Source organism: Mus caroli, chromosome 19 (genome assembly GCF_900094665.2).
Source record: "Mus caroli chromosome 19, CAROLI_EIJ_v1.1, whole genome shotgun sequence".
NCBI lineage: Eukaryota > Metazoa > Chordata > Mammalia > Rodentia > Muridae > Mus > Mus caroli.
The window spans coordinates 6,074,650-6,096,107 of record NC_034588.1 but is presented as its reverse complement, the minus strand read 5'-3'; the positions used below and the strand labels follow the sequence as shown (position 1 = coordinate 6,096,107).

The following is a 21,458-nucleotide window of genomic DNA, read 5'->3' as shown; positions in this document are numbered from 1 at the left end:
AAAAAAAAAAAAAAAGAAAAAAGAAAAGGTCTCACTCTGTAGACCAGGCTAGCCAACAGGCAACCTTTCTGTCTTAGTCTCCTGGCACTGGAATTTAAAAGGGGGCATCATTGCCCAGTTTTTGTTTTATAAGGTCTCTGGGTTCAAATTACTGAATGGGCTCTAGTGTCCTCAGGGAACTCTAACACTTAGACTTTTTAACAGTTTGACTTTAATATGTACCTCAACAGTATTAAGTCAGTAAGTTCTGAGTTCAAGGCGAACCTGGTCTACAGCATGAGTTCCAGGACTGCCAGAGCTACACAGAGAAACCCTGTCTCGAAACAAAAAACAAAAAAACAAAAAACAAAAAAACAAAACAAAACAAAAAAATCCTGTGAGCAGCTGGGTGGTGGTGGTGGTAAAGGACTTTAATCCCAGAACTTGGGAGGCAGAGGTAAGTGGATCTCTTAGTTAGAGGCCAGCCTGGTCAACACAGAAAATTCCAGAACAGCCAAAGCTACAGAGAAACCCTGCTTGAAAACCCGAAACAAAACAATCAACAATAGCAGCAGAACCCTGTGAGCAATGATACCATAAGAGGCTAGTAGTTTGGAAACTAACATAACTCTCAACTAGTTCCTGCATAAACGTGAAAGAGAACAAGAAATTTGGAGACCTCTGCGATGCTCTGAAACCTGGTAGGAAGTGGGTAGGAATGACCAACCGGAGGATAATACTGTACGTACGCCCGCTTCTTGAGGTGGTGCTTCGTAGTCAGCCCTTCGTCTATCACAGCCCCGACCACCCGGCGCTTCCGTCGCCGATCCCTGCTTAATACCCTGCGGCGCTTGAACAACTTCTTCTTCAGCTCCTGCCGAAGAAAAAGATGCGCATGGAAGGTTGTGCACACCCACCCGGGATCCTCTGCACCTAACAACCCCAGCCCCTAACAGAGCCTGTTTCCAGAGAGGAAAATGCCGGGCAGCAAAGGGAAACAAAGACGCAGTTCCCACTCCCACAGTTCAGTCACCGTCCGGGGACGATTGATCTTTCCTCCCGGAGGTCCCATGGCTACACTCGGAGGCTCACTCCAGAAGCCGCACTTCCGCTCCACTCACAGGTTCCGCCGCACGCAAAAGACCCCGCCCTCTGACGCCTCCGGACCAATCGCAGCTTGGAGGCGGGCACCAGGGGTATATAAGGTTGTTCCGCGCGCTGCAGGGGCCTTTTCAAGGGTGGTTTTCAAGTAAGTCTTGATTTTGTCTTTATATGCGAGGGAACTACTGGGAACTGGGCCTGACTTTGTAGATCCTCCTTTTCTTGGCGGGGACCGGGCGTGCGGTCCCGCTCCCCGTAATGTACGGAGGTAGAAGAAAGGGCTCCGGCCCTCTCGGCGTTATGTCTTCGGTGCTTGCGGCCTTCCGTTCGCGGGTTCTATCCTCACACGCCGGAACACTTTACCGTGCAGAAATGTAGCAAGGTCCCGCAGTCCCCTCTGGGTTACTCAACGCATTTTATTTTATTTTATTTTAGGTCGACATTGACGCTCCCGGAGTAATGGTTAACGTTTTCTTTGCTGTTTATTATTGAACCAATAAAAGTCTGTGAACCCTAAGGACCCTGTGTGCGCTTCCTTTTTTTTCTGCGACTCGTAATCTGCAGATCTTTAGGACCTAAAGCACGTGTTGGGAGTGCTGGTGACTGACTATAAGGATCTCTAGTCGATCTTGTGGGGGGACTTAATAAGCTAAATGTCGACCAGGTGGCGGGGATATGTAAGCCTTTATGAATATACAAAGTGCGATCCTAAAGGCATGGGAGTCAAACCTGTAGTTGACTGCTATGGTAAAAAGCCTAGCGTAATGGTGCACACGTGTAATCAGCAGAACTAACCAGGGGTAGCATGCACCCTTACCTTAAAGCTTCCTGGCATTTAAACTGTGGTGGTAGGCACAGCTTTCTCACTAAAATATTGGAAGTAAAACTAGGATCTCAATCCTCCACAAGCCTGCCCTGTGGATGTGGAGTGGACTTGTCTCCTCGTGCTGGAACCTACATAAACAGCCTTATACAAGGAGGCCATTGCCATTCCTTGTGCAGAATCTGGGAGCCCTAGCATTCTTAGGTTCCTCGCAGCTCTCCAGGGATAACTGTTGCTAAGGGAGATTTCCTTGAGGATTCAAGGACCCTCCTTTTCAGCTGCCCTACTTGAAGTAAAAAAAATAAAAGTAATATCCAATGGCTGGACTGGGTATAAAAGATAAGCCCTAAACTGGGCAGTGATGGCCCACTTTTTTTTTTTTTTTTTTTTTTTTTTTTTTTTTTTTGGTTTTTCGATACAGGGTTTCTCTGTAGCCCTGGTTGTCCAGGATAGCCTCGAACTCAGAAATCCGCCTGCCTGCCTCTGCCTCTCGAGTGCTGGATTTAAAGGCATGCGCCACCACACCCAGGATAGCCCACACTTTTTTTTTTTTTTTTTTTTTTGGTTTTTCGAGACAGGGTTTCTCTTTATAGCTCTGGCCTCGAACTCAGAAATCCGCCTGCCTCTGCCTCCCGAGTGCTGGAATTAAAGGTGTGCACCACCACGCCCGGCTTAGCCCACACATTTAATCCCAGCACTTGGGAGGCAGTGACAGGCAGATTTCTGAGTTCGAGGCCAGCCTGGTCTACAGAGTGAGTTCAGTACAGCCAGGATGATACAGAAACCTTGTCTCGAAAAACCAAAAAATAAGTTAATCCCTTATAAGACATTCAGTTAAATCTCAAAGATTTCTGAGAGTTTCCATTCCGTTTTCTGTTGGTCAAGCATAGAGTTGGAATTTTGCCATTGTATGAATATCTAGTAATTAAGGATGTTTTCCTGGTTTGCACAGTTTGTGTCCTGGTTCATAAACCTGGAGCCTGAGGGTAATACTGGGTTACCGGGGTGGGGAGACTGGCATCATCACTGGCTGGGCTCAAACTTAACTGCAGTGCTGGTGTGAACTGTGTGTCCTGCAGCCTAGAGTAAGCCAGAGAGCTTTGAAAACAATAATGGAGATGAAATTGGAGAGAGAAAAACAATACTTACCCCCAGAAGTACTGAGAGGTGGAAAACGGGGGTACTCCATAAACCGGGTTCTATAGATGCAGGACCCTGTCGGGTCCCAAAGAGGACAGAGATTGGGAGGTTCCTGACCCTCTGTATCTTCAGGAATCCAGGAGGCATCTTCTTGTTCTTGACCCCAGCCAAGTCCAGGGTTAAATGTTCTTAAAGGAGATGTGGGATCCTGTGGGATCCAGGCCCAGCCTGGGAGAAGAGTAAATATGCTTGATATACTGTGTCTTTAATTGGTTTGAGACGAGGTCTCTCCATGTAGCCCTGGCTGATCTTTAATTCAGCACGTAACAGGACAAGCTGGCTACCATGCCTGACCCAGATAAAGATTTAGTTGTTTTAGTGTGCATAAATGTTTGCCATGTGCATGTCTGGTACATGAGGATGTTAGAAGAAATCTCATCCCCTAGACCTGGAGCTACAGATGCTTGTGAACTACCACAAGAGTTCTAGAAAACAAATCTAGGCCCCTCTGCAAAGGTAGCAAGTTCTCTTAGAACTGCTGAGCCTCATTATTTGTGTGTGAGGCAAAAGAGTTTTATTCTACCTTTATATTCTACCTTTAATCCAGGACTGGGTCAGTGGAACTAGTCAAATTTCTATGAGATCCAAAGTGGGGTTGGTAGTTTGTGCATATTTGTATTAGGAGGCCAGAGACTGGCATCAGGTATCTTCCTCAATTGCCCTTCACTTGATATATGGAGAGCTTGCCTATTGAGCTAGTCTAGCTGGGTAGTTTGCTTGCTCCAGGGATCTCAACCTCTAGAGTGCACTGCGATTGCTGGTAAGCTGTCATGCACAACTGGTCTATATGGATAACAGGGATCTGAATTCAAGTGCACATGTTTCCAGACCAAGCACTACCTACTGAGCTGTCTCTCTACCCCTACTCTCTCATTTATAAAGGGAAATTGTCTCCTTTAATTGAGTTGTTCTGAAAATTCTTAAAAGTATTTTAGCATTGTGACTGGTGCATAATGCACACACACACACAAAAACCAACAACTTTTTAATAACAACATACAGCCGTCCATTCACCTCCAAATGTTAATTACCTCTAGATAGATACAGGGTAATTACATCAGCTTCCTTCCCCAGTAATGAACCATTAAAATATTATTAGACACCAGCAAGATCTGAGCCATGCAAGATAAATAATAAATCATGTCTCCAGAACAAAAAGGGACAAAAGCAAATTAAGGTGAAGCTCAGGAGCTGATAAATTACCTAACATGCAAAAGACCTTCATTTGTGGGGCTGGTCAAATGGCTTAGCCAGCAAAAGATCAAGTGAGCCAAGTATCAGGGTGCTTAATTGCTAAGACCCACATCATTGTCCTGTTTAACACAGGGTCTCAATGCATAGCTCTGGTTGTTCTGGACCTCGATGTGTGGAAACTCAGATCCTGCCTCTGCCTCGAAGTGCTGGGATTAAAAGTGTGGACCACCAGTGGCCCAGCCACACACACATTTTTAAAAAGTGCTTTAAAGCCCTGGGTTCCATCCTCAACAGTACAAAGGAAAACAAAAACCATGCACACAAACAGTAGAGAGAGTGTGTGTCGCTCCACAGGTCAGATCACTCACTGGCAGGGAGTTCAGGGCCCAGATCCCACAAGGTGGACTGACAGAACAAGCTCCCACCAGACAAGGACGAGTCATTATCCTCGGACATACATACACACACCCATACTCACAAGCACATAAAAATACTATTTTTAATGTTTGGAGTCACATGCACACTATGTAGATCAGTCTGGCCTCAGATCTGCCTTGTCTACCTCAGATCTGCCTTGTCTGCCTCAGATCTGCCTGTCTGTCTCCAAAGAGTCTGGATTAAAGGCGGGAGCCACCATATGTTTAAAAACATTTTTTTTTTCCCAAGACAGGGTTTCTCTGTATGGCCCTAGCTGTCCTAGAACTTGACCTGTAGACCAGACTGCCCTCGAACTCTGAGATCTCCCTATCCCTGTCTCTTGAGTCTTTGGATAAAAGGCATGTGACATCATCACTCAGCTAGATTTTTTTTTTAAGGCAACATCACTCATTCCAAGATCAGAATGGCCCTCTAAACCAGGCAGGGTGTAGAGCCTGTAGCTCTGCTTTGTAATAATCTCAACTACTCCGACGGCTGAAGTAAAAGGAGTACATGAGTTCAAGGCCAGCCAGAACTACACAGTGAGCTCCAGGTCAGTCTGAGGTACAAGGTGAGCCTGTCTCTAATTAATTAATTAATTAAATTTAAAAGGACTGGAAATCTAGTGAAGCAGTACAGTATCTCTCTAGGCTCTCTCTCCGGTGCTTAAATAAAGGTGTAAACAAACAAGCAAGCCAGGCATGGTGTTAGAGGCTTGTAATCCTACAGTTTGGAAGGCTGAAGCAGGAAGATCTTTAATTTGAGGACGGTTTGAACTACATAGTGAAACTTCTTTAAAAAAAAAAAAAAAAAAAAACCACAAAACATCCTAATTGTCCACTAGTGTTCATCAGCGATATCAGCTGCCTAGGCTTCTCTCATCCAGTGTGTGTGTGTGTGTGTGTGTGTGTGTGTGTGTGTGTGTGTGTGTGCGCGCGCGCGCACCCGCACACATGTGTGGTTCTAGGATTGGGACCCAGGGTTCTGTGCATGCTATTATGCACCTTCTTCATAAACCACACCACCCCTCCTCTTTCTAACAGTCCTGGACATCTATGGTGGGTCTAAAATATCTAAACGTCAATAGCCTGAACGGATCGGCCACCACTTTCACCTGGCTCTTCGCTTTGATCCTGGAAGAAAGCTTCTGCATCTTCTTCTTCACCATCAGTGAGCACCAGCAACTCCTCATGTGGCCACTGCTGGTCTTCCTGGTCTCCCTCACTCCGCTCTGAAGCCTCTACCACAATAGAGGGCAGGCGGGGCTTTTGAGACACCTGCATAAGTACAGCAGGGGTGTTGGGCACAATTCGAAGATGAGCCTGTCCCAGGACATGGTATAGTAATACTAACCTCAACATCCTGATAACCTTCACATCTGCCAGTCTCGTCTCTGTTTTTTGAGAGGGGGTTGGCCAACCGAGGACTTTCTGGATGCCATGAAGAGTCTGGGTTATCTCCAGACCAAGGTCCATCCTTGCTACTCTCTGGCACAAGGGCCATGATAGTAACTCTGTAAAAGTGCAGATGGTTGGATTCCAGGTCAAGTCCCTGTGTCCAGTGCCCACACAGACTGTGCATTAATCTTCTTTGGAGAGGGCCTCTTAATCACTGCTGAGGAAAGCATGATGACATGCTGGGAGATTATGGGCCTTCCATGGGAGGGAGATGCCAAAGAGGAAAGACAGAGCTTTATTCTGTGTACTCCCTGAGACACTGGGGATGGCAGTCGAGGTAGGAGACGAGGGCATCTGGATTATATAAATAAAGAGCTGTGGTGATGATGGATTTCCTAACTCCTCGTTTACTGGTTTTCTCAAGTGGACTTGGTTTGGTTTTGTTGTTGTTGTTGTTTTGGGGGAGGGTTGGTTTGGTTTGTTTTGGTTTGGTTTTTCAAGACAGGGTTTCTCTGTATAGCCATGGCTGTCCTGGAACTCACTTTGTAGAACAGGCTGGCCTCGAACTCAGAAATCTGCCTGCCTCTGCCTCCCTGAATGCTGGGATTAAAGGCGTGCGCCACCACGCTTGGCTTGTTGTTGTCTTAAATATATGTAATGTCTATTAGTGTTTTCCCTGAATAATATCTGTATGAGGTATCAGAAGTTCTAGGCCTGAGTTACAGAACCCGCATGTGGGTGCTGAGAATTGCAGAACCCAGATGTTCTGGAAGAGCAGCTAGAACTCTCAACAGCTGAGCCATCTTTCTATTTCTGGGTCCATTTGTGTGTTATTTAATGAATATTTATGTGGCTTTTGCTATTTGCCAGGGATCCTTTTTATTACTTTAAAGGTATTTATTTTTATGAGTACAGGTGTTTTGCCTGCAAGTATATCTTCTGCCATGGAGACCAGAAAAAGACACTGGATTTCTTAGGGCAGGAGTCAAAGATGGTTGTGAACACCATGAAGGTGATGGAATCAAACTGGACCCTCTTGGTACGCAGTCAGTGCTCTTAACCACTGAGCCTCCTCCCCTAGTCTGCCAAGAACTCATTGTTTGCTTGGTGATAGTCGTTGTTATTGTTGTTTGGTTGTAGGTTTTTGTTTTGGTTTTGATTTTTGTTTGTTTGTTTGTTTGTTTGTTTTTAGACAGTGTTTCTCTGTATAGCTTTGGCTGTCCAGGAACTCACTCTGTAGACCAGGCTGAGCTCAAACTCAGAAATCTGCCTGCCTCTGCCTCCCAAGTGCTGGGATTAAAGGTAATTAATCCCACTACTACCCTGTATATCTGCATACCAGATGAATTCTTTAAAATATTCTACATATCAGTCAGGTGTTGGTGATACTAACCTTCAATTGTAGCACTAGAGAAGTAGAGTTGGGCAGATCTCTGAGTCTGAGGCCAACCTGGTCAACAAAGTGAATTCCAGGACAGCCAGAGCTACACAGAAAAACTTTGAAACCCTGTCTCAAAAGAGGGGGTGGGGGGGAGTTAAGGCAGGAGGTTGTAAATACAAGGTTTCTTAGACTACAGAGCATGCTCAAAACCAGTGAAGAGAGCTAAGAACCTGTTTACAATGACAATGACAACGATGATGAAGAGGAGCCAGGTTTGGTAGCATAAGCCTTAAACTCCAGCTCTCTAGAAGAACAGGCAGGCAAAACTCTGAGACCTCAATGCTAGCCTGGTCTACTTAGAAAGATCTAGGGCAATCAGGACTACAAAGTGAAATCCTACAAGCTCTTTTTTTTTATTTTTATTAAATGATTCTATTTATTGTTATATGTAAGTACACTGTAGCTGTCCTCAGACACAACAGAAGAGGGCATCGATCTCACTGTGGATGGTTGTGAGCCACCATGTGGTTGCTGGGATTTGAACTCAGGACCTTTGGAAGAGCAGTCAGTGCTTTACCTGCTGAGCCATCTCACCAGCCCCCCTACAAGCTCTTAAAATAAAAAGAGGGGCCGGGCGTTGGTGGCGCACGCCTTTAATCCCAGCACTCGGGAGGCAGAGACAGGCGGATTTCTGAGTTCGAGGCCAGCCTGGTCTACAGAGTGAGTTCCAGGACAGCCAGGGCTACACAGAGAAACCCTGTCTCAAAAAAACAAAAAAACAAAAAAACAAAAAAACAAAAAAAAAAAGAGGGGACCATATTAAGTAAATACACACACACACACACACACACACACACACACACATATATGTATGGTCGGACCAAGCTTGTCCAATACTCTGAAGAGAAAAACAAAAATCTGTTCCCTATTCTGTACACATGGCTTTGAATTGTTTGTCCTAACCCCTATATGCTTTGTTTTGAAACAAAGTCTTCCAATGAAGACTTGATTGGCCTCCAAATCAGAATTTTCCAGATTCACTTTCCTTAAGTACTGAGATTTCAGATGTTAGCTGTTATATTACATTGTATACTTAAAACAGTAGCTGAACAGTCCTTTATTAATTTGAAACTTCCAAGGGTTGAAAACTGGCAATGCGGGCTGGTGAGATGGTTCAGTGGTTAAAAGCCCTAACTGCTCTTCCAGAAGTCCTGAGTTCAATTCCCAGCAACCACATAGTGGCTCACATCATCTGTAATAATAGGATCAGATGCCCTCTTCTGGTGTGTCTGAAGACAGCTACAGTGTGTTCATATACATAAAACAAGTAAATAAATCAGAAAGAAAGAAAGAAAGAAAGAAAGAAAGAAAGAAAGAAAGAAAGAAAGAAAGAGAGAGAGAGAGAGAGAACAAACTGGCAATGCTTTTTTGTTTTGTTTTGTTTTGTTTATTTTTTCGGACAGGGTTTCTTTGTGTTGCCCCAGCTGTCCTGGAACTCTGTAGACCAAGCTGGCCCTGAACTCAGTGATTCACCTGCCTCTGCCTTCTAAGGCATGCACTATCACTACTCAGAAAAAAATGGCAATTGAAATACCCATAGCAACCATGCACTCTTTGAAGGCAATGGTGCTTAGCGCTATATATATATATATATATACACACACACACATATATATACACATATATACATATATATATACACACACATATATATACATATATGTATATATATATATATATATATTATTATTTTTTTTTTTAATGTGCATTGGTTTTGCTTGCACGGATGTCTGTATGAGAGTGTCAGATTCCCAGAACTGGATTTTCAGACAGTTGTGAGATACTGGGAAATTGAACCAAGGTCCTTTGGGAGAGCAGCCAGTGCTCTTAATCTTTGAGGCATCTCTCCAGCTCCCAACTTTTAAAATAATTTTCGTGTGTGTGTGTGTGTGTGTGTGTGTGTGTGTGTGTGTGTGTGTGAGTGTGTGTTTAGCCCTCTCTAGCCCAACTGTTTCTCTATGATTTGAGGCCCCGCCCCTCTCCTAGGTCTCTCTAGCCCGCTTAGGGAGCGGTGAGATGTCATGGCTCCCTTCTAGGCTGTGGGAGGAAGCATACGGCACCTCGTTTGTAGTGCAATCCGCCATGGAGGTGGCTCGTAAAGCACTTGTGGCAGTTGCAGTGCTAGGCGCGGGAGCTGGCGTGGGTTCTATTCTGTTTGCTCTTGTGACCCCAGGAGAACTACAGAAGCAGTCGATGCTGCAGGTAAAAACAACCGGACTCCCCGAGCTGGGTGTGCGTGGGAAGAGCCCCTGTCTTTTGGCCCATAATGCAAACATCCTTCTTGCCCGCAGGAGATGCCGGAAAGGGACTCGCGGCATAGGGACGAAGCGGTCAGGACCACGGAACTGGTGATGGCTACCCTGAAGGACGCCGCAGCCACGAAGGAGAACGTGGCCTGGAGGAGAAACTGGACAGTTAGCGGGGATGGCAGGTCAGCATGACACCAGAGCTCGCCTGTGGTCGCGGGAACCTGTAAGGCTCCTTTCTTGGTGCTCCGGACATGGAGTCAGGATTTGGGAGACACACCAGGACTCTCTCCAAATCACTGGGAACTGTGGTTGGGGGAACGCCTTTAAAGAGCACATCACGTGACAGGGTCGGATGTGTGAAACCAACGGAACTAATAAATGCAGTTCATCCATTAAGTGGATTTCGCAGCTGGACATCGCTGTTAGAGACAGCGCAATGTGCACCGAAGACCTAGGCAGCTGCATGCCATCCTACCCCTGAGAGTTCTTAAGTCCAATAAGTTTTCTGACTATTCAAAATAGGTTGCTCCTGCAACTGTCGGGTAAAAGACTTTAGGAAAAAGTCTGGATTAGTATGTCTCTATGTGTGTTGTGTGAATGAAAAATGAAAGTCGGACGTCACAGAACACTTTGGAAAGACCATCTCTATTTATATACTCTATCCAGCTTGTAGGCAAAACGATTTCACCCACTGAGCCATGTTACCTAGACAAATTCTTCTTTGAGACAGCATCCTTCCTCCACTCCCAAGTGCTGTGGATAAAGGAGTGAAATCCCATGCCCACCTCCAAGCCACAGTCTTCAAATTAGAGTAGTCCTTGAATATCAGGTGTGCAGTGAATACCAACAGGACTTCTGTCCTTTAAGCAAAGTTGGAGAAGGGTTTGACTGTTGCAATGCTTCCTCTTTACTATTTACTTTGGTTCAAGCCTCTTAAGAGAATCCGACTTACTATTACTGGAACTGCATGTCAATCCAAACATAGCCGGACACACACCTATAATCCCAGTACTCAGGGAGGTGAGGTAAGAAGATAGTAATTTTAGGGGCTGGCGAGATGGCTCAATGGGTGAGAGCACCCGACTGCTCTTCCGAAGGTCTGGAGTTCAGGTCCCAGCAACCACATGGTGGTTCACAACCATCTGAGATCTGACTCCCTCTTCTGGAGTGTCTGAGGACAGCTACAGTGTACTTACATATAATTAAATAAAGAAAGAAAGAAAGAAAGAAAGAAAGAAAGAAAGAAAGAAAGAAAGAAAGATAGTAATTTTAGCCTGGTGGTGGTAGCACACTCCTTTCACTCTAGCCTTTAATCTCAGCACTCACCACTGGCATAGGCAAGTGGATGTCTGTGAGTTCAAGGCCAGCCTGGTCTACAGAGCAGAGTTCCAGGACAGTCAAGGATACACAGAGAAACCCTATCTCAAAAAAATAGCAGGAAAAAAAAAAAAGATAGCAAGTTCAAGACAAGGCTGGGCTCCTATACAGACAGACAACCTCAAAAGGAAAATAAATACAACTACATGATACAAAACCTCTTTGAGTTAGGTGGGTGGTGCACACGTTTAATCCCAGCACTTGGGAGACAGAGGCAGATTTCTGAGTTGAGGCCACCCTGGTCTACAGAGTGAGTTCCAGGACAGCCAGCTCTACAGAGAGAAACCCTGTCTCAGGAAAAAAACAAAACAAAAACCCTCTTTGAGTTGAGTATGGATATTGCACATCTTTAGCCCCAGCACTTGGGAGACAGAAGCAAGCAGGCAGGTATCTATAAGAGGCCAGCTCGGTCTACACAGACATTCCAGACCTGCCAGGGGAGTGAAACCCCCTCTGAAGAACAAACCAAGGTCTCATTCTGTCGATTAAAGGTCATAACTCGCCAGGGGGGCCTCAGGAGGCAGAGGCAGGCAGATATCTGAGCTCAAGGCCAGCTGGTGTACTAAGGGAGGAGTTCCATGACAGCTAAGATTACACAGTGAAACCCTGTTTCAAAAAACAAACAGAAAGAAACTATCTCAAAATGGGTAAGAAAAAAAGACAGCTGAAAGATGGAGCAGTACATGGTAGCTTCTGCCTCAGTCTCAGCACTTGGAGTCTGAGTCAGAATTTTAACATGTTCAAAGCTATAAAGTATATCTCAGGCTGTCCTAGATTAGAGTGGAGATCCTACCACAGCTGTGAATGACTGTGGGGTAAAGTGATGGGCTGTTGAATGGCTATAGGTAAAAACATCTTAAGCTAAGCCTGAAGACCTAAATCCTAAATCCAGTCCCTGGAAGCCATATGGTGGATGGAGAGATCTGACCTCCACAGGCATAGCCATAAACAAACAAACAAAGGGGTCCTCATCTCCCAGGTTTTCACTATAGTATTATGCTGTCAGTGTCTGAATCCAGTTAAAATATATTTTGGAAATGTCACTAAGAGCACAAACCACTGAAGCAGGCCTGGTGGCACAAAAGCCAAGCAAGCAAGTCATAGCAGCTAGAACTACAGGGATTAACCATGTCACAAATCTTTTTTTGGTTTGTTACTGAGGATTAAGCCCCAGCACCTTGGTTATGCTATTAAACATTACCCATCAACTGGGCGTGGTGGCACATGCCTTTAATCCCAGCACTCAGGAGGCAGAGGCAGGCGGATTTCTGAGTTCAAGGCCAGCCTGGTCTACAGAGTGAGTTCCAGGACAGCCAGAGCTATACAGAGAAACCCTGTCTAGAAACACAAAAACACGAAACAAAAGAAAAACATTACCCATCGATGAGCCCCACCTCTACACCATATACATATATGTGTGTGTGTATGGATTTATGTATATAACACATTTTTCATTGAAGGTTTGTGTGTCTGTGTAGCCCAGGCTGGCTTTAAACTTGAAGCAGTCATCTGATCTCAGCCTCTCAAATGCTAGGTAGGATTACAGGCTTGCGCTACTACTAGCTTCATTTTTGTATTCTATAACTTGTAATTTTCAAACAGTAGCAGCTGAAAATATGTTTGTGGCTAGAGATAGGACTCACCTGCTTGAATACTCAGCTATCATACATAAAATTGCAAGTCTGATTCCCCATAATTTAGGAATGGTATGCTGGTAATGCCAGCACTGGGGAAATAGAAGCAGCAGCAGACCACAAGCAGGGTCCAACATGGTAGTACACACTTGGGAGACAGAGGCCTAGTCTCCACAGAACGTTCCAGGACAGCCAGGGCTATACATTGAGTCCCAGTCTGGGAAAACCAGGGGTGGGGGAAATCAAAAGTTCAAAAAGTATATGGCTGCATAGCAGGTCCAAAGTCAGTTTGGGATACATTTGTCTGTCTCATAACACTTAATGTTTCTGTGGAGCAAACCCAGAAGTGAACACCAGAGTTTGTTCTAGCTGCTAGTGTCAACTTATATTTACCCGTGTATGTGTTTAAGGCAAGGTCTCTGTGTAGCCTTGCTCGGCCTGCCTCTGCTGTGTGCCAGGATTAAAGGCATGCACCACCACAGCCTGGCCTATTTATTTACTTTTTTTTTTTAATTTATTTATTTTTATTATATGTAAGTACACTGTAGCTGTCTTCAGACACTCCAAAAGAGGGAGTCAGATCTCATTACGGATGGCTGTGAGCCACCATGTGGTTGCTGGGATTTGAACTTCGGACCTTCGGAAAAGCAGTCGGGTGCTCTTACCCACTGAGCCATCTCACCAGCCCTATTTACTTTCTTTACACAGGTGTTATTAATGGCCTCTTATGAATTGTGGCCTTTTCTCTGCACCCAGGAATAAGGACAAGTCAGCAGAGATTTGACAAAGACACTAGGGCAGTGGAAAACACACCATAAATCTGGCAGATAAGGTCTTGAGCCAAGCAGGGCAGGGAGACACACACCTTTAATCCCAGCTCTCAGGAGGAGACAGGGATGACTACAGAGAGGTCCTTTCTCAACAAAACAAAAACACCCAACCTAGGCTTCCCAAGTGGGTGTAAAGGTTCTTATATTTGTGACCAATGTCAGATTGGACCACGCCCTGTAATGTGCCGGTCTGATCTAAAATAATATTAAGCTTGACCACAATAGTCTTTATATCTTAATTAAAAAAAAAAAAAAAAGACGAATTAAAAAAAGGGGGGGGTTGGAGATTTAGCTCACTGGTAGAGCGCTTGCCTAGCAAGCGCAAGGCCCTGGGTTCGGTCCTCAGCTCTGGGAAAAAAAAAAAAAAGACAAAATATATACACATGAAGCACTTTTGACTATAGGACCTGGAATCCCAGCAGGCCAAGGCAGAAACAGAAGTTCAAGGCCAGCCTGAGAAATACAGTTGAGACCCTACCTGAAAAAGTAACCTGGGATACAGCTAAGTGCTTTCTCAACAAGCATCAAGCCCTGGGTTCAATCCTCAACACTGCAAAAGGATGGTATGTATGCAAGCCAGGATCTCTCTGTATCCTTGGCTGTCCTGGAACTCACTCTGTAGACCAGGCTAGCCTGAAAATGAAGAAACCTACCTGCCTCTGCCTCCTGAGTGCTGAGAGTAAAGGTGCGCACCACCACACCCAGCTTAAAAAAAATTTTTTTTTTTTTTTTTGGTTTTTCGAGACAGGGTTTCTCTGTGAAGCCCTGGCTGTCCTGGAGCTCACTTTGTAGACCAGGCTGGCCTTGAACTCAGAAATCCACCTGCCTCTGCCTCCCGAGTGCTGGGATTAAAGGTGTGCGCCACCACACCTGGCTTAAAACTTTTTTAGAAGATGCATTTGTGTTTTGCCTGCATGTATATATGTGTACCATGTACCCATGAAAGTCAGGTGTCAACTTCTGGAACTGGAGTTACAAATGGTTATGAGCCATCATGTGAGTATAGAGAATTGACCTCAGGTCCTCCTCAAGAATAGAGCTCTTGGGCTGGCGAGATGGCTCAGTGGGTAAGAGCACTGACTGCTCTGCTGAAGGCCCTTAGTTCAAATCCCAGCAACCACATGGTGGCTCACAACCATCCGCAACAGATCTGATGCCCTTTTCTGGAGTGTCTGAAGACAGCTACAGTGTACTTATATATAATAAATAAATAAATCTTAAAAAAAAAAAATAGAGCTCTTAAGCACTGAGCCAATCTCTCCAGCCCCTCAAAACACCTTTTAAGATTTTTTTTTTAATTCGAGTGCCTATACATGCTTATGAATAACAGGTGCCATATAAATACCCCCACTACTAAGCAGCTAGTCAATCCTAGACAAACCTACTGCAAATTGAAAATGAGAAAGGGGTCCTACTTTAACTGCCCTCCCTTCATCTTCTCATATTGCTCTTCTCAGAAAGGCAGTTCTGGAAGGAGCCAGGCATATACAGAACTCAAAGGGTCTATTTATTAGGAAGGAAATGTCAGTGCTTTATCAAAGATGAAGAGGTTAGAAAGAGATGGTGGGATGGAGAACCCTCAGCTGGGACACTTCTTGGCCACAATGAGGACAGCAGAAGGCACGAGTCCTAAAGATGGAAAAGAGTTTGAATTACAAGGATACTTAGGTTTTGGGCCTTCAAATTTCTGGACTCATACTTTATCCATTAAACCCCTTCTATCCCAACTGACTACCCATCCCTATCCACCCCAACTGCCCCTCATTCCTTTAAGCGCTGACTCCTGGTCTCACATAACATACCCAGTTCCTGCAGAGGCCGTTCCATATCAGCCTCTGAGAAAGCCCGTCTGGGAAAGCCACTGAGCAACTGCACAGGATCCTGGTCCTGTCCAGGCTCTTCCCCACGGTGAAGCTCCACGTAGAGCCTCACAGCTGCCAGCTGTTCCCGGGCCCGGAAAGTCTGGGTCAGTGAAGTCCCATCAGGCAGCCTAACCTAAAAGGCAAGAGAGAGATGCAGTACTATGAGCACTGAAACTGAGTGAGGACGAAGTATGGGGTGGCTTATGCCTAAAGTCTCAGCACTTAGGGTTAACAGCACAGGCAGATTTCTCAAGATGAGCCTGGTTTACACAGAGCTTCAGGGCTGGAAGAACAAATTCAAGGCTGGCATCAGGTACACAAGCCCCTGTCTTAAAACAGAACTATGACTAAGCAGGGTGAGGCCAGATAATGGCAATGCCTATAGTCACAGCACACAGAAGAAACAGGAAGATCACCAGAAGCTAGAGGTCAGCTTGATCTTCATAGTGAACTCCAGGCCAGTAGGACTGTGTAGCAGGACCCAGGCCCAAGAATAAAATAGTGCAGAGTGGTGGCACATGCCTGTAATCCTAGCATTCAGGCAGAGGGCAGGGATAGCTCCAAAGTCAAGACCAGCCTAGTCTACGTAGTGAAACCCTGTCTGAAATACCCAAGAAAGGAGAGGAGGTACGAGAGCTGGCTCTGCTTCCCTTGGAGCATCTGAACCAGGACAAATACTATTTAAAGGACCTGATGAGCAACCACTCATGCTCCACCTCAGCAGGTGATGGTAACGGATTCGACACCTCACAAGACAAAATGGAATTACTTTTAAAAATCACTGTGAGTACCATATTATGAAAATAGCTGTGTAATGAATCTAAAACTGCTTAGTAAGGATGAAGTAAGGATTTAAATAAGATGGGCAGGTGAAATTTGACCTTTCCAAAGAGTAGAGGAGATAGGATTTCAAAAGTCATGTACAAAGAAGGGAAAGATTTGGCAAAGGGGACTTAAGCGTCAACAGCTCTGGGCTGGGCACTTTATAAGCCAACATAGGATTCCAGAAGCAAGACGGTCACTTGAAAACAGTACCTGTATGCGACACTGGTCATACTCCCGCTTAGTAGGGGGCTCCTGGCTGGGAGAAGAAGGAACAGGACCTGGGTCTGTTGCTGGTGGGGATGACCGAGAACCCACACTACCACCATACTGAAAGACAAAATGGAACACTAGCTCAGGGGGAGCACACTAGTCTAGCATGTATAAAGGGTCAACCTCCAGTACATGGGCCAAACACACACACACACACGTTTGGCAGCTCACAGCTTTTAGTTAGAGTACTTGAAAGGCTGAGGCAGGAGAGTGCTATGAGTCTGACACTAGTCTGGGCTAGAGTAAAATTGCCTCAAAAAAAATCATGCTAAGCACACGCTTTTTTTTTTTTGACAATGGAAAGGGAATTAACCCACGTACTCCACTACACCCAGACTTTCTAATCACCCACCTTCTTGGCTCTCTCTGCTTTGTCCCTTTCAATTTTTTCTCGAACCCTTTGTCTAGAATACAGACAGGAAGAAAATAGGTCAGACACGGACAAGGCAAGTCTTCATTTCTTTCCCAATTAGCAACTTCAGACCTGGCAGCTAACTCTTCAGCCTTTTCCCTCCTGCGCTCCTCGGCAGCCCGGCGCATCTCGTCTTCCTGCAGTTTCTGTCGTGCAACTGATAGCTCTTGCCCTTGTCTCCTCCGCTGCTTTTCTCGTTCTAAAGCTTCTCGCTCCTCTCTTTCTTCACGTTCCCGCTGCTTTTGTGCCACAAGTTCCAACATTCTGTTTTGCAGAGAAGAAAGAGGTAAAGTTGGACATGGAGTGGGAAGCTGAGTTTAGACAGAGAAATTAACAAAATAAGGGAATACAGGCTTCAAGACAGAGGAAAGGAAACAAAACCAAAACAGTAATATAAAGAGGACAAGCAGGGCCGGAAGTGGTGCCATGCGCCTTTAATCCCAGCATTCGGGAAGCAGAGACAGGCGGATTTCTGAGTTCGAGGCCTGGTCTACAAAGTGAGTTCTAGGACAGCCGGGACTATACAGAGAAACCCTGTCTTGAAAAACCAAAGAGGACAAGCTAGGTGGTGGCAGTGTATGCCTTTAATCTCAGCGTTCAGAAGGCAGAGACAGGTAAATCTCTTGAGTTTGAGGCCAGCCCAGTCTACAGAGCCAGTTCCAGGACAGCCAGGGATAGAGACTCTTGGCTTGAAAAAAAAAAAAAAAAAAAAAAAAAAAAAAAAAAAAACAAAAAAAAAAAAAAAAAAAAGTGTAGCTCAAAGGTAGAGCATAATACATCATGCATAGAGCCCTGTGGGTTTTTCTTGTTGTTGGTTTTGTTTTTAAAGAAAGGGCATAGTGATGCATATCTATAATCCCTGCATTTGCAAAGGAGAGGCAAGAGAGTTGGGATTTCAGAGGAATCTGCAGTCAAACAGGAGTTTGAGACCAGTACAGAGCTACAGAGCTACATGAGATGTTTCCTGGTGACTTGCAGCACACCCTCAAAACCGGAAAGATCAGGTTCTATGATCAGACTTGTTTGTATTTGAGAGGAAGGAAGATGACCCATGACCATTGGGAAAGTGTGTCAATGGGCTAGCTATGGTGGCCCTGGCCTGTAATCCCAGCACTAGAAGAATGTGGCTTTGAATTTAGCCTAGGCCGCATACGGGGTTCCAGCGCAGCCTGAGGTACACTGCTAGACTGCGTCTCAAAAAAATAATGCAAGGCACAGTGAAGGCCTGTAATCTCAGCACTAAGGAGGCGGAGGCGGGAGGATCCGGAGTTCAGCCTGGGCAAGAGTTAGGCAGACTCCAAACAAAACACACACACACACTGAACTTGCCATTCACCTCTTGGTCTGTTCTTGTCTCTCCTCTTCAGTCAAAATGGGTCTGCTTTCTCCAGCAGCAGACCCAGAGCCTGCAAACAAGCAACCAGAATTAGTATTTATAATAAGATCATTCTGGTTTTCTCGGAGCCCTTACAAGGTCTCTAGAATCACAAGATGTCTCCCAGTCAGGACCTTCAGGGCCAACTTGCTCTGAGGGCGTGGGTTCTCGTCCCAGGACATGGCTGAGGGGAGTCTCTAGAGGCTCATCCACATCGGGGTCGTCTTCATGCTCCATCAGCCTGCGCGGAGAAAGTCGGCAGGGGTTGGTTAGCCTGGAGGCCGCCTTGCCCAGTGGCTCCCAAACTCCCGCCACCCGTGCGGGTCGCCCGCTCACCAATCCATCGCAGCCTCGATGCCCTGGTTCCCTGTGAGGGCCAGAGCCTTCTCCCTGGGGGCAGAAACACCGTGAATAGCACCCACCAGCCATGGTGACAGTCAGGCCGGTCAGGCCCGCGGCCTCCCACCACCGGCTAGGGGGAGGCTCCCTTACGCGCGTCCCCTAGGAAAGCCCATCTCGATGAGGCTCTCCAGAGCCGTCAGCTCCGCCATGGCGCCCGCCTCCGCCTCCGCGGGGACCTGCGGGGACCAGAAGGAAGACCGCAAGGGTCAGCCCGGGGCGACTCCGCCCGCGACGCCGCCCTCCCGGCGCTCGCTAACTCACGGGGCGGGAGACCCAGGGACGAGGGGGGAGTAGACAGTGAGTGGGGAGAGCGGAGGGGAAGCGGAAGTGCCCGGTCTGTTTGTGTCACGTGGAGGCACGGTGGACGGGTGCCGAGGAGAGCCAGAAATGTCCTTTCTGGTGGGCGGGGACTTCTGAGGACGGACAACTGACCGGAAAGAGACTCACCCACGGGGAAGAAGCTCCAGACAGGCTTGAGCCGGTTTGCAGGGTTTTAGGATTCTAAAAGAGGGCCTGGCTATGGATCGGCGGGTAAAAGCACCTGCCTTCAAGCCTAATCATGTGAGTTCGATTCCTAAGACCCACGAGGTTGAGCACAGAGGAAATAGGATTCCTGTTAGTTGTCCCCGGACCTAAGTCGGGGCATTCATGATAAACAATAAAAGTTTATCTCTCTCTCCCTCTCTCTCTTTCTGTCTTTCTCTCTCTTTCTTTCCTTTTGGTGCTTTGAGACAGGATTTCTCTGCATAGTCCTGGCTGTCCAGGAACTCGCGCTGTAGACCATGCTGGCCTGCAATCCAAAGAGATCCACTTGCCTCTGCCTCCGGAGCGCAGTACTGGGATCAGAGTGTGGCGCCACCACCTCCTAGCATTTTTTAATTTTCCGTTTTCTCTTTTACTTCTCTTTCTGTCTTTTGGCACCAAGACCAGACAGGCCTCAAACTCAGAAAAATCTGCCTGCCTCAGTCTTCCAAGTGCCAGGACTGAAGTTGTGTGCCACCACACCCATCGGTGATGTATGTAAAAGAAATTGGAACGAGAATAACTCCTAATATATGTTGTTAGTAAGTTATTTATCAGAGTCTAGGGAGTAGGTCTAGTGGTGCTTTGGCCTAGCATGCTTGAATCTATGTTCATCATCATCATCATTGTTATTATGAAGCCTTGGCAGTTCTGGAATTTTCTAAATCGATCTGGCTTTAGAGACTGATCTCAAACTCAAATATCAGTCTGCCTCTGCCATCCAGAGTGCAGCGATCAAAGGCTTGGAACATCCTGCCCAGCTATCGTTTTCTTTTTCTTTTTTTCTTTTTTTTGGTTTTTCGAGACAGGGTTTTTTTTTTTGTTTTTTTGTTTTTTTTTTTTTTTTTTTTTTTTTTTTTTTTTTTTTTTTTTTTTTTTTTTTTTTTTTTTTTTTTGGTTTTTCGAGACAGGGTTTCTCTGTGTAGCCCTGGCTGTCCTGGAACTCACGTTGTAGACCAGGCTGGCCTCGAACTCAGAAATCTACCTGCCTCTGCCTCCCGAGTGCTGGGATTAAAGGGGTGCATCACCACGCCTGGCTTGCCCAGCTATCTTAAAACCTTTTTTTTTTAAAGATTTATTTATTTATTATATGTAAGTACACTGTAGCTGTCTTCAGACACACCAGAAGAGGGCATCAGGTCTCATTGCATATGTTTGCGAGCCACCATGTGGTTGCTGGGATTTGAACTCGGGACCTTCGGAAGAGCAGCCAGTGCTCTTAACCACTGAGCCATCTCTCCAGCCCTTAAGTTAAATCTTGATTTCAGAACACCCTGGTCTCTATGAGACCTCAAAAACCAAAATCTTAGGCATTTGAGATGGTTCAGTTGGTAAGACACCTGAGTTGGATCTCTACAACTCTTGTTGGAAGAGGAGAACCTACTTCTCCACGTAGTACTTTTGTCCCCTGACGTTCACCAACGAGGATGACATGCAGGCTCCACTTCCATTATACATCAATAAATATGATCATAACTAAAAGGAAAAATAAGGCTGCATGTGGTGTGCACACATTTGATCCCAGTACTTGGGAGACAAAGGCAGTTGAATCTCCTGTGAGAACTCTGTGAGTTCAAGGCAGTATGGTCTACAGAGGGAATTCCAGGAGAGTCAGATTCACGTAGTAAGACCCTGTCTCCCATCCAACCCCTCTCCCAAAACAACTTTTGAAATCAAGGTGTATAGCAGTGTTTATCAGGAGCCATAGATAATTCATACTTGGACCTGCTCACACTGTTGAAGGGGATCTATTGCCAAAGGGATCTTGGTGCACGGTTTTAGTTGGAGAGCAGGATAAGTGATAGTGACTGTGATACTTGGCTGGACAGTATGTACGTGCTAGTGTTGCTGTGCAATGTCTTGTCCAGCTACTCTGTACATGATATAAAACAGGCCTTGGTCCTCTGGGCTTGCAGTACCGGCTCTCTGCCCAAAATGTCCTGCCTTTTCCCTCACCTAAGGTAGCTCTATAGCATTTCTCATTTCTTTAGACTACCAAGCTTTGCTCGCCTACATGGCTCTTTTTTTCTCTTCATCGGTTTTTCTTTTTTTTTTTTTAATTTTTAATATTTTTATTACATATTTTCCTCAATTACATTTCCAATGCTATCCCAAAAGTCCCCCATAGCGCCCCCCACTTCCCTACCC

The 21,458-nt window shown here is 45.8% G+C and overlaps 3 protein-coding genes and 1 non-coding gene across 5 annotated transcripts; 2 read left to right on the top strand and 2 right to left on the bottom strand.

The window, feature by feature from the left end:
- Positions 1-514: 514 nt before the first annotated feature.
- Positions 515-6,217, bottom strand: Lbhd1 (LBH domain containing 1). 2 transcript variants are annotated; one of them, XM_021152448.2, is made up of 4 exons: positions 6,068-6,217; positions 5,829-5,991; positions 3,053-3,271; positions 515-853 (listed from the first exon to the last, which is right to left on the bottom strand). In XM_021152448.2, the coding sequence occupies exons 1-4, from the start codon at positions 6,215-6,217 to the stop codon at positions 615-617; spliced, it is 771 nt and encodes a 256-aa protein (XP_021008107.1). In that variant the 3' UTR covers positions 515-614. The 2 variants fall into 2 exon arrangements, 1 of the variants encoding a protein (XP_021008107.1); XR_003835552.1 differs by lacking the exons at positions 3,053-3,271; positions 5,829-5,991; positions 6,068-6,217 and adding an exon at positions 1,013-1,103 and having other exon boundaries at positions 762-853.
- Positions 1,293-1,440, top strand: LOC115030048. Its single transcript, XR_003835639.1, has one exon. It is a non-coding gene; the product is annotated as a small nucleolar RNA SNORA57 (small nucleolar RNA).
- Positions 6,218-9,526: 3,309 nt separating the features above from the next.
- LOC110285840 (ubiquinol-cytochrome-c reductase complex assembly factor 3) lies at positions 9,527-10,423 on the top strand. Its single transcript, XM_021152285.1, has 2 exons — positions 9,527-9,754; positions 9,844-10,423. Exons 1-2 carry the CDS (start codon positions 9,569-9,571, stop codon positions 9,991-9,993), a joined length of 336 nt encoding a protein of 111 aa, XP_021007944.1. The 5' UTR covers positions 9,527-9,568; the 3' UTR covers positions 9,994-10,423.
- A 4,705-nt stretch (positions 10,424-15,128) lies between these two features.
- On the bottom strand, positions 15,129-19,086 carry Ubxn1 (UBX domain protein 1). The gene is made up of 10 exons (XM_021151801.2): positions 19,050-19,086; positions 18,879-18,964; positions 18,723-18,776; positions 18,521-18,627; positions 18,348-18,417; positions 17,084-17,275; positions 16,952-17,003; positions 16,540-16,656; positions 15,445-15,637; positions 15,129-15,271 (listed from the first exon to the last, which is right to left on the bottom strand). Exons 2-10 carry the CDS (start codon positions 18,935-18,937, stop codon positions 15,222-15,224), a joined length of 894 nt encoding a protein of 297 aa, XP_021007460.1. The 5' UTR covers positions 18,938-18,964; positions 19,050-19,086; the 3' UTR covers positions 15,129-15,221.
- Between the last annotated feature and the right edge of the window lie 2,372 nt (positions 19,087-21,458).